The sequence below is a fragment of the Peromyscus leucopus genome, chromosome 14 (assembly GCF_004664715.2).
Source record: "Peromyscus leucopus breed LL Stock chromosome 14, UCI_PerLeu_2.1, whole genome shotgun sequence".
NCBI classification, from domain to species: Eukaryota; Metazoa; Chordata; class Mammalia; order Rodentia; family Cricetidae; genus Peromyscus; species Peromyscus leucopus.
Genome location: NC_051075.1, coordinates 48,370,991 through 48,387,856, shown reverse-complemented (window position 1 = coordinate 48,387,856; position 16,866 = coordinate 48,370,991). Strand labels below are relative to the sequence as shown.

General features: G+C 53.2%; 1 protein-coding gene across 1 annotated transcript in view; it reads right to left on the bottom strand.

The window, feature by feature from the left end:
• The window catches only part of Galnt16 (polypeptide N-acetylgalactosaminyltransferase 16), a 90,326-nt gene extending 75,530 nt beyond the window's left edge, over positions 1–14,796 (bottom strand). The window contains exon 1 of the mRNA XM_028876136.2: positions 14,477–14,796. Within this exon, the coding sequence (XP_028731969.1) occupies positions 14,477–14,653 (177 nt within the window). The 5' untranslated portion in view covers positions 14,654–14,796. The remainder of the gene's footprint in view (positions 1–14,476) is intronic.
• Positions 14,797–16,866: the final 2,070 nt, after the last annotated feature.

Below are 16,866 nucleotides of genomic sequence, written 5' to 3'. Positions count from 1 at the left end.
CAGCCGTGTGTAGTGGAGAGAATAGGAGGAGCATGAAGCCCAGAGGCTGGATTCAGAACTCCTCTCTTAAGGGAGCTGTATTCCTTCAAGCAATGGCTACTCCTTCCTGAGGTTCCCGCCCTGTCCGTCTGGTCACCAGGCAGCCGTCTAGACCGTTCCCTCCTCCTGCTGGGTCCTGTTAGATAGCGGTGAGCAGGGCTCTCCGGGGGCAGAGGCAGACCCACAATCAGTACACCCCTGACCAGGCAGTTCACTGATTCTGGAAAACATTTTCACATCCGAGAGCCAGGCTTCTAGAAAGGCTTCCGAAGACTTCAGGGAGAATTCAGGACCCCCGGTGCTGGTGGGGCTTTCTCTGAGAACTCAGAATGTCCCGAAACGCCCAGATCTGACAGCATGGGAAGCTTCCTACAGGACTGGTCTCTGGTTAGCATTTCTTAACTCAGAAACAGCTTCGTCATTTCCAAGCTGTACTTTCACCTCAGACTGGAACACAAGCTCAATGTGACCTAAGAGAAAGACATATGGTGGCAGGGAAGGCGAGCTCTGTGTTGGCCTGCTGCCTGGCAGATTGCTGTTTGCCCTTGGGCAGGTCACTTAACCTCTCTGATCCAGTTTTCCTGCCAACAAAATGAGAGGTTGAAAAGAATTCCTGTTCGTGTATTTCTTATGTATTCTTAGTGTTATTAGATACAAAAAAAAGAAAAAGAAAAAGAATTCTGAGCTCATGAAAAGTAAGGAATGGGTGGCCTTCTCCCTCCAGAGGAGGGGCCCAGCCTCCCTGAGCAGTTGTGATGGCCCCTGGGGAGCACCCTCCCCTTGGTCCTAGGCACTTGATGAGAGGATGCTTACCCAGCAGTCGGAGGAGCGATGCTTTTTCCTGCACGGAAGCCCATGAGCCACCCATCTTCACACCCAGCCAGGCAGACACCAGGTCTGTGGCCTCTGCCCTTGAGGAGCCTACAGGGACTTCACCCTCTGGGACTCCTGCCGCAGAAAGGCCAGCGATGCCAATGTGACTGAACAAAAGGGGCCCCCTGAGAACACAGGAGGCACAGGGACAACCACAGATCCCTTCTACAAGACCTGGTGGGAGGCGGGGACTTCGGGAGGCCAGGAGCTCTGGGTGACATGTATGTCCTAGAAGCTCAATTATTTCTCGACCCTCCCTGGGTTTTGACAGGAGTTAGGTCCCGGCTAGCCAGATGTCTGGCATTCTGCAGAGCGTAGGGCACAAGTATTCTGCACTCTGGGCTGAAAAAATGGCAAACTGTGGTGAGATTCTGGCCAGACCTCCTGTTCACACTCTTTTCTTCCTTCCTTTTTTGTTTTGCTTTGTTTGATTGGTTGCTTTTTGTTTTGTTTTTTTGAGACAGGGTTTCCCTGTGAAGTGTTTTCTGTCCTAGAACTCACTCTGTAGCCCAGGCTGACCTAGAATTAATAGAGATCCTCCTGCCTCTGCCTCTCGAGTGCTGGGATTAAAGGCGTGTACCATCACTCCCCAGCTCACACTCCTTTTCTTTATCAATAAATTATTATTACAAGTGTGTGTGTGTGTGTGTGTGTGTGTGTGTGTATGTGTGAGATGGTATATGAAGGGTGTGTGTGTGTGTGTGATGGTATATGAAGGTGTGTGTGTGTATGTGTGAGATGGTATAAGAAGGGTGTGTGTGTGTGTGTGATGGTATATGAAGAGTGTGTGTGTGTGTGTGTGTGTGTGTGTGATGGTATATGAAGAGTGTGTGTGTGTGTGTGTGATGGTATATGAAGAGTGTGTGTGTGTGTGTGTGTGATGGTATATGAAGGGTGTGTGTGTGTGTGTGTGTGTGTGATGGTATATGAAGGTGTGTGTGTGTGTGATGGTATATGAAGGTGTGTGTGTGTATGTGTGAGATGGTATAAGAAGGGTGTGTGTGTGTGTGTGATGGCATATGAAGGGTGTGTGTGTGTGTGTGATGGTATATGAAGGTGTGTGTGTGTGTGATGGTATATGAAGGTGTGTGTGTGTATGTGTGTGATGGTATATGAAGGGTGTGTGTGTGTGTGTGTGTGTGTGTGTATGTGTGAGATGGTATATGAAGGGTGTGTGTGTGTGTGTGTGTGTGTGTGTGTGTGTGTGTGTGATGGTATATGAAAAAAGCCCTGCCTGCCCCTTTCAGTGGTCACAACTATCACTGGCAGTCTTGCAGCGAACGGGAGAGGCTCTGCTATATTCTCAGCCTCTGACCGAGGGGAGGAGAGAATGGGGGACTTCACAGAGTCCTGGGGAAGCCTGACCCTCTCCCGTAGCCTGCACAGCTGGAAGAAAAGGGACTTTGGCCTTGAGATTGGTTTCTGGGTTCGAGTCTTGATCTGCCCAGACCAACTGTGGGATCTTGGCAAAGTTATTTATTAGCAGGTCATTCTTCAGTGACCGGCTCCTAAGAGGGAGGGCCAGAGGGTCAGAAAATAAAGAGACAGGAAAGCTTAACATCATGTGGGGAGGTGTCTTTGTTTGTTTGTTTATTGGGACAGTGTCTCCCAGAGCCCAGGCTGGCCTTGAACTCACTACAGAGCTGAGGATGACCTTGAACTTCTCACCCTCAGGCTTCTACCTCCCAAGCTGGGACTGCTGTCATGGGACACCCTGGTCAAAATCTCATCTCACTGCCATGCTGAGCTGGTTCCTTGGTTTTCCCACTGCACGGTATCCCAGCCCGGGTGGAGGCCTGCTCCTTTTGTGTAGAACTTTCTGGGCTTTAAGGAACACAGAGACTTTCTCTGGCCACCGTCAGAGGCTGGACGTTTGAAGAGGTTGAGTCACCCTCAGGGACTCTTGCCCTCTCACATCCTTACAGTCCATAAGACCTGCCGACCTACCCAGTCCTTCTACCGCCCCCCCGCCTGAGCGCCTGCTAAGATCACCTCTTCTTCACCCTGTTCCTTCATTTGTGCCATGAATAACTTCCCCGTGCCCATCCTGACTTCAACAGACAGGGCTCCCTTTCCCCTGTGGGTTGTTGTGACATCACAGGGCAGCCATCATGACATGTAGGTGTCTCCACAGGCCTGATGCAGGAGACTCTGGATCTAGACTCTGTTATCTCTGACTGAGGCTCCTTATCTGAGAAATGGGGACAGTGACGCGCAGCTCACAGGCCTGCTGCGAGGGTCAAAAGGGATGGAGCAGGTGTACACTGCCAGTCAAAAGTGCTCTGTTCTTGTCCTTCCTCGTCTCTTCTCAGACCAGCAGCTCCCAGCCACCTCCCAACATTCCAGCACTGACCCACAAGCCAAGGGAGAGGCACACTAACAAACGATGATTGTCTGAAGCCTTTGAGTCTGGGCGAGATTCGTAAGATAACACTAGATAATGAATATACGAGTTAACAGATTACATCCACTTATGATCACTAACAGCTTGTACAGGACTGCTCAGAGCCACTCTGCCAGGCTGCATCTTCGTCAGAGCCCTAAGAAAGTCCCAAATGTTCTTACATCCACGGCAACCTGCTCTCAAGGAAATAATTGGGGAGAGAGGGAGAGGAAAATGGAGCGCTTCTTTCTTCCTACATCTTGCAGGTTCCTGCCTACCATGGTCTTCTGGCCATGTCCTGATGACCGAGTTCAAGTCACAGAACCCATGGTGGGAGGAGAGAACGAACTCCCAAAAGTTGTCCTTTGGCCATCACGTTTACTGCGGCAACCACACATAGGATCCCCCGCCCCCGCCCCACACACATAATAATAATGATAAATAAAATAGATGCATTGGTCAGTGTATTAAAGCACATCCAGTCTGTAAAGTGGAGACGAGTCACTCAGCAAAGACCACCTCACATAAACACTGAACTAGTTCCTGCAAGGCCCGCCTGTTCAACAGCCCCTTTCAGACATAGCCAATCGATCCCTTTCCCATCAGGCTTGGATTGGGACTTCAGAGTCCTCAGCACAGTGCTCCAGCCACCACATTCCCCAGGGCCTGAGCCAGAAGGACAGCTGAGGCCTACCTGTCATAATGGCTTTAACAGGACAAAGACGCAACACCCAAAGCAGGAGACGGGGTGAGTAAAAGGCGTCCCCCTCCACCGCTCCCAACCCTCCTCCAAACCCATGTTCACCACAGTGAGAACTTAGAAGACACGGAATGGAAACACTGATCTTAATGATGGCATGAGGACTAAGGCCCGTGCTGAGAGGAGCGCTGTGCCCACAGACGGTGGTGAATTGGAAACCTGCAGTCAAGGTAAGCAAGGCATGGGCCTCACTCTTCCCTGGATGGACCTCCTTCCTCGGACAACCTCCTAGCGCCTGAGAGGGTCATGAACCTATGCAGGCCCCAGAACTTTCCAGTGGAAACAGGACAGAAGCCACACATGCAGTTCAAACTCCTCTAGTAGCCAATTTAAAAAGGAACAGGTGAAATGAATTTTAATAGTAGGCGGGGGCTGGGGACTCAGCTCATGATAGAGCATGTGCTTGGCATGCATAAAGCCTTGGGCTCAGTCCCAGGAATTTGGCACTGAGATGCCAGATTCCTAAGATATACACATATATCTTAGTCCCGAAGCTCCAAGCAGTACCGTTTCAATACAGAAAAAAAAAAAAAAAATTAGTGAGGTTATTTGAATTTCTTTTTTTGATGCTGTTTTTGAAATCCAATATATATTTTTATAGTGTGTTTCAATTTAGATACCGAGATTTCACTAGAAATAGCCTGTCTTGAGAATTCATAAAAAGTTACAGATAAAAATGTAGATTCCACATATAGATATTCTTTTAAACAGTCCCCAAAGTTTCCCAACAACTGAAATCAGTGTCTGTTTTAAAGTTTAAATCAATAAAAATTAAATAAAACGAAAGATTCGGTTTCTCGGTTGCGGTAGTCACATTCTACGTGCCCAAGAGACGCAAGCGCCCGGTGATCTTCGAGGGCTACGCGAGCATGGGTGTGTGGCTCTGGCGGAGGCAGCTCTGCCCACCTCCACAGAGGGGCCGGCCTTGCTCCCGACCTTGTCAACATTCTCAGGACCTTGGGGTTGGCTCCCCTGCTACTCTTGTCCGGCCTGTTGGCCCCATCCTGCTGCCCCACCTCTGTCTAGACCATTGCTTGGCCCACCTACGTGCCCATGTTGGCTTCCGGCTCCCTACTCTAAATCCCCAAACAGTCCCACCCCCAACCTCACTCTGAACCCCAGCCCGGGTCCCTGTTCAGGTGTGGTTCAGGGACTCTGCTTAATCTGGGTTATTCAAGACAGGCTATAGCCTGCTAAACGAAAAAGGGGAAATTGGCAGTCTTGGAGGGCCCCCAGGAATGCGCCATCATCCCGAGACTTCTAGTGTTCTGGGAGGAAGCCCTGGCAATTTTCACATTCTCATGAGGTGGTACCAAGATGCCATCTGCGTTCTCCCCGGAAATTCCTTACAGCTCGTTGTTCTGCGATACCCTCCAGGACCGTGAGGTCTTGACCCCATCTTTTGGCTGCTTCTTTATCTGCTGTCTTGGGTTGGTGAACAATTCGGAGGTTGCCCTTCATCCTAACCACTTCACTTCTCCAGGCCACCAAAACCACAACAGACGTCACTTCCATCACATGGTCTCTCTCCACGAACCTCAGATTGAGCTCTACCTCCACCCCTGGGACGCTGCCCCAAAGTCCTGCCCCCATAACCCAGTCCCAGAAAGAGATGTCACAGGAAGGAAATAAAGACGGCTCCACGCAAAGAAGCAGGCCCCAGATGCGAACAACAACAAAAACCCTGTCAACACGCAAACCCCAGCTCCCCGTTCCTGTCCTCAGAGCTGACTGACTTGGTAATGTTGGAGAATAACACAGGTCCCCTCCGGCAGTGGCACCTGCAGGCCAGAGCTTCAGAATTACTTGCAATGAAGGGCCCTGAGACATCAGCAGCTCTCTCCAGCTTCATTAAAAAAGCAGGGAGCCAGAACTGCAGTGGAAAAGTAGAGATAAAATTGAACTCTTGGGAAGCAGTGTCTGAAAGGCAATGTTGGACTGTCACTGGTCTGCAACTGACCTGTGTGACCTGGACCCCCAAAATAAGGCCTTGCAGCCAGCCAGGGACACACAAAGCCCATCATCCATCACATAAGCATTGGGGAAGCCAGTTGAACCTGAAGGGATGCAGCAGCCCCTGCATCCATAGCTCACTGAAAACAGCTGAGCGGGATCCTCTGTCCTGCTGGCCTTGGGTGCCCTTGAATAAGTGCTACCTCTCCATCTGGGGACAGCCTCAGCCCTCAGAGGCGCTGGCAAAAGAAAGGCGAGAGAATCCCGAGGTCCCTCATTGCCAGAAAACCTATTTCAGAGTCTCAGCTGTACCTGAGGAGAATACCACCAACCAAACGCAGAAACAAAGCAGGGCTTGATCAGACACTCTCCAGCCCACACAAAGCACTCTCTAGAGACAGGCCTCCTATCCTGCCCCACTCCAGTACTTCAACAAGGACCCCTTTCTCCTGAGCCATTTACAGGCACCAGCACCCTCCCTTCCCCCACACGAGTCCCACACCACACATATCACACACACACACACACACACACACACACACACACACACACACACACGACAAAACCCATGAGACCACAGGACACAGGTCACATCACACACAAACACGTGCGTGTAGAATGCGCTTGAAACATATGCCCCACACCCACACACTGTATGTAAGTATTCCACTAATCCCACATTCTAAGGACAAAGTGTTCCAAGCCATAGAACATTAAGAAACAACACTTACAAATAGATTTGATCATCTTGCTGGAAAATGATTCTGAAATGAATGACACAGTTCCCTGGCTTACCAAGCCGGCACACTGAATATAATTTGTCACTTCTTGGCGACTCAGGGATGTATCTCTGAACTTGTCTTTACCACGGCCCTGGAAGCCTAAGGATCTAGCCTCCACCTCTGACTGTTGACTCCTTGCTCCGGCTGCCCTAGCCAAGGACGCCAAGGATTGGGCTTACACTCAGCTGTCTCTTCCTAGACGTCCGCATGGCTCAGTCTCTTTCTATTCAGGCTCAAATCCCAGCTTACCAGAGAGACCCTTCCTGGCCTCCATCCACCCAATTTTCTGCCCTCTTCCATCGCATTCCAATTTCATTTTCACGGATTTCCCGCCGCCTTGTCCGTGTGTTTATGGCCTGCACCATCCCCAGGACCCAAGCTCCTCGAGAGCAGAGACTACACCTGTTTTGTTGTTGTTGTTGTTTTAATGCTTGTGCCAGTCCTGGCACACAGTACGTGCACGGTGAACAACTGTCAGGACAGTAAATAAGTGATGCGCTCGGCGTTTCGACCAGCCAGCGCGGTCAACAGCAGTCACTTCCATTTCTGGTTGGCCCTTGGCTGGCCGTCACCTGTCACTCTCCAGTATGTCTGCAGCTCCCAGGGATTCCGTTATCTTTGTCTGCTGAGCTGCTGTATGTGTAACCACGGAAAAGCTAACGGTTGCCAAGAGATGACCAACCTGCTCAGCGACGAAAACTCATTTTTCTAAACCATGTTTCTTCCCAGGCTCTGGCCTGAGGGCAATCAAACGCCGGTCTTCTGCTAACAATGCTCTGGGTACAGGTCTTTGCAGCTTCCTTCCGGTTGTGAATTGTTGAAAGGTCTAAGCCCACTGGGGACATTTCTACAAGCACACCCTTGCCCATCCCAGAGGCACTCAGACACCGTCAGCAGAAGCCGCCACATGGCTCCCCGCCAGTCAGCAGGAGAGTATGTTCCTTATGGAGATGTCAAAGTTTCCAGCACTTCAGTAGACTGGCTTTGGTACGCCTGGCCCTCTGGCCTTATTTTCTCCTGAATTTACTAAGAGGAGGCCTTGAACCCAGGGGAAGGTCTCCCTTATCTTTGCAGTCTGAGCTGGGCAGGATGGCTGAGAACCCGGCCTAGAGAGTGGGACCACTCACTTTGAGCATACAAGCCTCTCGGCTGCAGGGCTGGTCTTTACAGTGGTCCCCCCGGACATCCATTCACACCCTCTCTACACCTGCACCCCATGCACCACCTTCTCAAACACCAGCCTCAGTTTCTCCTGGGGCCGGCTCCTCTATAGGGCCATCAAGGAGCCAGGGAGAGCCCAGGATGGCTGGTCTCACAACTCTGAGCACATGAGCGGTGACAAAGTTGCTTTTGACTTTCAGGGAGTCACATTGCAGCTTTACGGCAAGAGGAGGCTTTCCTTGGAACCAGCTTACTTCCATGCCAGCCACATGTTGCCCAAAGAAGCCTTATGTAAAGCATAAAAAAAATACCCAAGATTCTTCTGTTTGTCCCCTTACCCAAAGTACCCCCAATCTCCTGATCATTCCTGGTTCAAGATGCTCAGCAAAGTCCTTTGGGTGGCCCTGAATCTCTGGCCAGACTACCCATGGGTGTGGCTGGAACCTGGAAAGTAAGGGCACAGGCCATCCTGAGCCTGTGCCCTGCTGCCTCTTCCCTAAACCAGCAGTTGCGGGGGTGAGGGCGTGGTGTGGTGTGGTGTGGTGTGGTGTGGTGTGGTGTGGTGTGGTGTGGTGTGGTGTGGCATGGTATGGTGTTGCCAGTCTGCATTGCCCTGGAAAGTAAAGGCCAAGACCCTGATAGAAAGAACCGGCAATGTGTCAGGAAGCACGTGTGTGGGGGGGGGGTGCCTGAAACGGCCGGGCAAAAACACCAAAGGAGGCCCTCGTTAGTTGTCTGGAGCTGGACATTTGCTGAAGCCCCACCCCCTGGCTATTCAGCCGAGCCGGGGACCCCGCAGGCCTCCCCCTCCCTCCCTCCCTGCTGGGCTGCTCTGAAGTCTCCGAGGGGAGGAGCACACAGCAGCTGGAGGTTCCTTTATCCACCCCCCTCCTCCCGAGCCCCCGCCCGCCAGGCCAGCCCAGCTTCTCAGGGCGCCAGGTCTCCCGCTGTGCAGTAATTGGACCCTATTTCAAGACAGTGAGTCTTTTTTTTCTCCCCTACCTGCTGCTATTGGAAGCATTTATCTGCTGACTTGAGCCTGTGGAGAGACACCCTGGTGGGCCTTGAACTATGTAGGCTGGTTCGGGGGCCGGAAAGTCTTACCTTCCGCTGCAAAGAAATCTCTCTCTCCCTGCAACTGCACCCACTGGCCCGGTCTAGTCCCTGGACCCCAGTCTCCAAAGGGAGTTGGTTCTAGAACCACCTCCGGGTGGTGGGGAGACCAACAGCTCAGCAGCAGAACTGGACCTCACAGTGGCCACTGGGCATCCATTCACAACCGCGTGCTTGCGGGCATGTGCACGCGCGTGTACACACACACACACACACACACACCGTCCCACACACCCACCTTTTCAATAGCCTCTGTTTGCATCCTGGGTCTGTCTTTCTGCCAGTCTATCAAAGAGCCAAAACCCAGTGAAGCTCAAATCTCTTATATATAGTAGGAAAGAACACTGTGCCTGCAATCCCAGCCCTTGGGGAGACTGAGGCAGGAGGATTTCTGTGAATTCCAGGCCAGCCAAGGCTACAAAATAAGAACCTGTCTCAAAAATAAAATAAAATGGCCAAGTGTCTGCATAACCTTCTGCATTCTTTATATTATACCCGGTTTCTCTTTTAGGATTTTATTTTTAATTATGTGTATCTGTGTGTGTCTGAGTGTGGGTTTGTGCAATTTGAGTGCAGTGCCCATGGAGGCCAGAAGAGGTCTATGGATCTGGAGCTGGAGTTACAAGCAATCCAATCTGGTTCCTCTGCAAGGGCAGTACATGCTCCTAATAGCTGGGCCATGTTCCACGTCTGGATTCTTACACGGTGATTACAATGTAAATGTGAGTAGTCCTTCTAGAGTATCGTTTATAAAATGACAAGGGGCGAAGCCTGTGCTGCTCAGGACAGACACAATTCCTCCTCCCCCTCCTCCTCGCCCCCGGCCCCCCAATATTTTGACTTGTGGTGGTGAATGCACGGATGTAGATCTGAAGAGATGGGAGGTGAGGGGAAGTCAACCAGGATCTCGCCAGGGAAAAGCCAGCTCAGCGGATCTAGAGTCTTAAACACCTCTAGAGCACTCACTCGACATATCATGGATAAGCCTGAGTTTACTCCTGTGTTAACTGCACATCATGTTGGCACCTCGCTCACGAGGCTGTTGAGGGTGGGAATTCAGAGCTAAAGCTTGGGAAGTACTTGTTCAGTGTCAAAAGTATCAAATGCATGTAGCTATCACCCAATGTAACACAGAGCAGGTAGCTATCACACAGGCTGGACTAAGTGGCCTGAATCAGATGTCAGAACAGGCGGAGCACAGGATGAGACTGTCCAGTGCAAGCCTGGTGTCTAAGTGAATCAAATTTGGTGCCCCGGGGGTCATGAATTGACCTCACAGGAAAGCTTGTTGTCCCTGCTCATTTTCTGGAGAGCTTGGGTCTCGGTCCGTGCCTTTGTACTGCCGCTCATGTGAAGGTGCTCTGGGTTCCCTGAAGAAGCAGGCTGGGCATACATCTCCAATCTTCTAACTATAATGGACAGCGTGGCTACAGGCTCCCCTCTGACCTCAAGGTGGTTTCTTCCACTACAGCATGACAATTCCCTGGGCAGCTGAGGCAGTCTTGCCACTCAATGCCCCCCCCCCAGGTCCACCTTAAATGGTATTTTTTTTTCTACCTCAGAGCTTCCTCTGCTGGATGAACCGACAAATATAACCACCACAGAAGGAAGCCAACTCCCTCGGGCCTCCCAGCACCTAGTGGGGAATCACCGGCTGGTGGGGGCTGCTGTTACTGCACAGAAATAATGGGGTTGCTGGGGGAATGAGCAGCATCCTAAGATGCATCCTGTGCCCTCGGGCCTCTGGCATCCCCGTGAGAGCTCTCTCCAGCCTTGGCTGCCTCTGAGCTTATCCCCACATTCCACAGCCCAGGAATCGAACCCATGGACACTTTACATCTGAACATGCTAGAAAAGGGAATTGTGGGTATTAGCGGTTTCCTCTCCCTAACCTCTTTCTCACATAGGGCACCTAGACAAATGAAATACAAAATCATTTTCTATCATTTAGGCAAATCATATTCCCACAGCTCCAAATGTACACACATTATAAATAAAATACAAATCCGTTCGACTCTTATTGAGTCTTAGTTCTCCGCAAACAGCACCAGAAAAGCCGCCAACAGTATCCCCTTCTATTAGTGAATGGAGTTCCCTGAAAGATCTAAAGGCAGCCTCTGCCAGTGTAGATCGGCGCAGATTCAAGGGGATGTTTCCAAACACGCCGCCGCCTTGCCCAGCCCAGCAGTAACTAGCCTTGCCACGCGGTAAAGCTACCAGAGGGATGGAGTCCCCTTCTCCCTTGGATCTCAGCTTCCACAACCAAATCTTCACATCTGTGACACACAGGCTGAGCGCAAGACAGAATATCGAGACTCAGGGCCTCTCTGAGAAACTTGGCCATGGGGTTGCCATGCCGACATCCCACAAGGCCGAACAAGCTCTCCAAGGTCCAGAAGCAACTTGGCTAGCTTTGAACAGGCCAGGGTGAAGGCAGAGCTGCTGCCTCCAGGCCCAGACTCTCACACGGACCCTCCCTTTCCAGTTTCAGCTCTCCGGCTCCCGGGGGAGTGGTGATGATGTCTGTCTGAATTTGCTCAGCCTCTGACAACAGGGCTGGCCACCTCATTCTCGAAGAATCTGAAATTATGGCCCAACTCAACAAAGAGATGTTTGGAAATGGCCGACAGCGAGTCGTTACCAAAACTTCTAGAGAGCAATCAAATCTTCAGCGGCACCTGCCCCCTTTCAAGTTGAGCAAAGGGATCACCTCCCGAAGACGCTCAAGCATGTGTTTGTTGCCTTGCCTTTCTACCTGGGTCAGGTTGGAGCTGTGGATAAGTAATGCAGAGGTCTGAAGCTGAAGCCGTTCACTGTTCCTGGTGAGCAAAAATCCTGCTGCACTCCTTTATCAAAGAGGTACTTATTAAGTCTTGCTGTGTGTATCAATGTGGGGATGCAAAAAGCATCCAGCCTGGTCCCTGCGTGCGCAGCTTGTGTTCGGCTGAGAACCACATGGAAGTGAATTACTCAACATAGGGATACAATGCAAGACAACCTCGGGTGCAGCCTGCATGCCATCAGCCCGGTGCTGGCAGAAGAGACATCCCAGGCTAAAGCCTAAGAATAGAGAGTGCTCTGGCTGTGTTCCCAAGTAGCAAGTCCTGCCACTCAGCTCCCCGGGAGTTCCACTCTTGGCTTTTTGTTCTGTACCTTCACTCGCCCGCCCCCAGGTAGCCCCCTAATTCCCCTGCATACTTTACCCGGAGCTCCCAGTCTCGGCCCCTTACCAGCAACAAGTTGTCTGGAGGACTGAGGGGCAGGGAAGTGTTCACTAGTGCCCCGCCCCCCATAACTTCTAAATCTCATCCCTCAACATGTGTGCTGGATCCCAACGGTGTCCCCAACGTATGCACATCCCATCCTGGGACTCTCAGCTGAGAGGCTCAGGAGATGGGGGTGTTCCAGCCAAAGTCGGGGTTCAGGCTTCTGCATCAGGAGCTACAGAAGGTTTCTGTGTGGTCTCCACTCTCTTCCCTGCCTCCCCAACCCTTAGCCTCCTCCTCTTCTAGATGACAGCCACCTCCTAACAGGTCATCAGAGAAAGGGGTGGGGAATCTGACCAGCCTGCCTCACCCCTATCTTGCTGGCCTTAGGCTGAGACCAGGGCTGAAGTCACCCAGGACTAAGAATAGGGCAGCCGAGATTCACAGTGTGGGAACTCACTGGAGTCTCGAGGCAGCAATGTTTTTGTTGTTCCCGTTCCAAGCAGCCAGTCCACACGGATCTCAGGGCCCTAGCGTGTACAGGTTATGGTGTGTGTGTGTGTGTGTGTGTGTGTTTTCCATTCTGTCCAAACAGTGGTAGGTGCTTTGGAAGCCGTGTCCTAGGTACCAGACAAGGGGACCTCCTAAGTATTGTTTGCAGAAATGCACCACAACCTGGAATCTAGGTTAAAACACAAACCTTAGGACCTAAGATCTCTTCCCACTAGACCCAGAAAGTGATCCCATCGGTAAGTTTTTGCTTCCTTTTTGTTGTTGTTGTGTTGTTTTGTTTTTGTTTGGCTGTCCAAGGCAGGGTTTCTCTGTGCAGCCCTGGCTGTCCTGGAACTCACACTTGTAGACCAGGCTGCCCTCGAACTCACAGATTCGCTTGCCTCTGCCTCCCAAGTGATGGAATTAAAGGCTCAGTCCACCACCACCTGGCTTACTTTTTCGGTCCAGTGATGTGAGAGCATCTGTGGCAGATGGGACTGTGGAAGGGTATCTACGGAACCATCCTCATATTCTTGGATTTCACTTAAAATGCCTTGTATTCTACTGGGTACAGGTATCAGTACTCCTGACCTTGCGCCTTCCAGAGGAGCTCCTGTCTCCTCTTCCCCCAGGTTCAGATCTTCCCGGGTCAGAATCGCACCCTCCCCTACTCTCCTACTCCCTCACAGTTCTTTGCTCTTCCTTCTGGTCCTGGTCGCACCAAGCTGCCCCTGCCCAGCAATGTGTCCCAAGAGGTCACCTGCCCCCACAGGAAGAACACTCCCTTCCCAGCGGTCTCGCGACCAGTCCCAGTCTCTTTCCTCAACAGGTGCTGGGCCTGGTCACACAAAGCCATCACCAGTCGACCAGGTGGAAGCGAAGACAGGAACGCCCCCTGCAGGCTCCTCAAGCCCCCATGGGGGTCTATGGTGCAGCTAAGTCCTGCCCCCTCCCTTCCCGCCCCTGCTCTGCCGGGGCTCCTGGAGTGCTACACCGCTTTTGTTTCCCCGGCTCGCTCAGACGTCAGGAGGGTGATCTCATGAGAGGGAACTGCCCAGCCCAGGCGCAGACACTGTCCGCTTCTTCTGCAGACCCTAGTGTCGGGGGAAGCACCTACGGGACAAGCCTTCTCCCGGTCCCCGGGAAGCCAGAAAACACCTCTGGGGAAGAGTGGGGTCAATGCCGAAGAAACGGATCCAAGTTGATCTGGGATGAGGAGGCGCTAAGCCAAGGGCAGCGCTCAGCGACCCTTCCCTACCCACGCCGCCACCCGGCGTCCTTTACCCCAGAGGCTGGAGACCGGGTGCGCACCGCCACCTCCGCGCTCTGCTCCCACCACCCGCTCGCTGCACTCCAGGGCCCGCCGCCTTCTGGGGATGGCAAGGCGCCCGCAGCCCCCTCGGTCCCCAGCCCCCGGCGGCGCGGGGCCGCGAGAGCCGCCACGTTCCCAATCGCGCGCGCACGCCGGGCCCACCAAACTTGCAGCACTTTCTCCCTGCCCCCACACGCTGTCACCCTCCCTGCATCCAAGCACCCTGGCCCCTCCGGGCCAGCACGGGTTGCCATAACAACGGGCAGGAATTCTTGAACATATACAAAGCCTGAACGGTTCCCGGGGCACGCAGCCCCCGGCCGGGCCCCGCGTCCTGGGCTAACAGCGCGGGGGCAGAACGCGAGCCGCCCGCCGCTCACCGGGTACGCAGAGCGTACTCACAATGAGCGGGATGGTGCGGTCCTCCCGGAGCTGCTCCGGTCTCCCGCCGGCCCTCTGCGCGCCGCGGCCGCCGGAGGATGCTGCATGGGCTCGGTTGTCCTGCCATAAGTAGTAGAAAGTGCCCAGGATCCAGGCTACGGTCAGGATGGCGATGGCATTGGCTCGGATCTTCCTCATGGTGGGCGGACGGGCGCCCCGCGTGGGGCCCGGGGCCGGCGTGCTCTCAGAGCCGGGGCGGGGGGCGCTCACTGCCCCAACTGTTTGTTATCGCTCGCGCCGGGCTGCTCAGTCCTGCAGAGCAGAAAAAGGAGAGAGGTGGTGGTGGTGATGGTGGGGGTGATAGGAAGAGACAGGAGCGCGGAGCGATCCTCACGGTCCTAATGCCCTTCAGCCCCGAGCGCGCGCGGCCCCGGGCGCCCATTCATTCGCGCGCCTAGCGGGCTCCGCGCTCCAGACGCCGCGGGCGGCCCGGGCCACTGCGCACCGGCTGAAGAGCGCGCCCGCTGGGAAGTAGCGCGGGCCTTCCTCCCGCACCCGGGGCCTCGGCTAGACAGACGCCCGGGCGGAATGGCGACGGGCCAGAGCCGGTCTCGGATCTCAACGCTCAGCTACCCCCACTACGGTCCGCTGCCCCCGCGCGGCCCTGATCTGTCTCTCCACCTCCACCCACCCCACCGCCGAACGGCCCTGAGTCACCGGCGAAGATGCGCGACCCCTGGCCTTGGCTCGCGTCGCGTAGCTGCAGTTCCGGGCGGCGCTGTGAACTGCGCTCTGGCGTGGGGTTCAAGGTGTGTTCAACGGGTCCTTCGAAGGGGCCAAGGCTGGCGGGGAGGCAGAGTCCTCGCTCCGCACCGGAATCCTCGGCAACTCAAGATTCCCAGCCGCCTCGGGGGCCCGAGGCGGAGGGTGGTGGAAGCTGATGCACTCGACACTCGCGGAGAGCGAGGTGAAGCTGCGCTGCCACACAGCCAATGCAAGTGCGGGGATGCAATCACTGGACATCTTTCACTAGCCCGAGGCTCCTAGCTTTCTTGTAGCTGCTGCCTTCCACCCCGGCTTTACTGTTCCCTGAAGAATCCTGAGGCATCATCCCCATACCGTTAGAGTGAAGGGAGACCACAGAGGCCAGGCCAAAGGGCTAGATTCATGGGCAGAGCCCCGTCTGCAAGCCTTCTGACAAAGTGCAAAATAAAGTGAGAGACAGGACAGACATCATTGAGATTCTGATTCTGCGGAGGCCCTGGAGTGGGTGAGAGGTGAGAAGCAGGTGTGAATAATTCAGGCTCCAGGCAGAAGACAGGGCTGGCTAAGGCCTGTCAGGCATGGGAAGACACTCAATGAGTAGCTGTGAGGTACCCAAGTAGGCACCGCAGAAGAAGAAACAATTTATTGCAAAGCGGTCTTTAGTAAGGAACTATAGAAAGGATTCCCGAAAGTATAGGCTTGCGAAGTGGTCTTTAGGATGGCTTCTCGGAGAAGGTGGGTAAATCCGGGGGTTAGAAAGGAACTCCTAAGGCAGAGAGGAGTGAGGAGAGGGCAAGAACAGCCAAGGCCCCGAGGATAGTACTTCGGGAGGCAGAGGCAGGCGGATCTCTGTGAGTTCGAGGCCAGCCTGGTCTCCAAAAGCGAGTTCCGGGAAAGGCGCAAAGCTACACAGAGAAACCCTGACTCGAAAAACCAAATAAATAAATAAATAAATAAAAAGGATAATACTTCATGTGGAAAGGGAGAGAGTCCTGGATACTGGCAAAGACCTGGTGTGGGTTAAGACTGGCCAGACTGGGCAGGTCTGGATTCTGGGAGGTCTTGAATGCCAGAATGGACAGGGTGGTACTTTTTGGATGATGTTGGTTCTTTGGAAAATCCAAGACGGACAGGCTTGCAAATGAAGTCATCTGGGGGATGAGGCAAATAGTGAGATCACAGCATGTCCTGCCTCCCACATCAGCATCAGCACCACTGGCAGCCACTAGCGAAATGAGATGATGTTTCTCTGTATTTCCAGCACTTGGCACTGAACCCTAATAGAAGCTTGCTACGTGTCTCCTGAAGTGAAGGAAATCCCAGGGTTCTCTTTAGGAAAACCCAGGATCATTATAGCAATAGTGATACTCGGCCTTAGAGAAATGTCCAAAAACAGGGCCAGGCACGGAACCCGCCTGTGACCCAGGTCGATGTAGAAGAATCAAGAGTTCGATTTTAGCCCTAGCTGCATAATGAGTTTGAAGCTGTGGGACCTTGTCTTGAGGGGAGGTCTCAAAATGGCCCAGTGGGCAATGTGACCCTCAGTAAAGACCAAGTGACAGAGGAGCCACAAGAAAGAGCAGCGGGTCTGAGGCAGGACCAATGTGGTAGTAATCAACAAGAGAGGGTGGGCCAGCCTTGTTCTC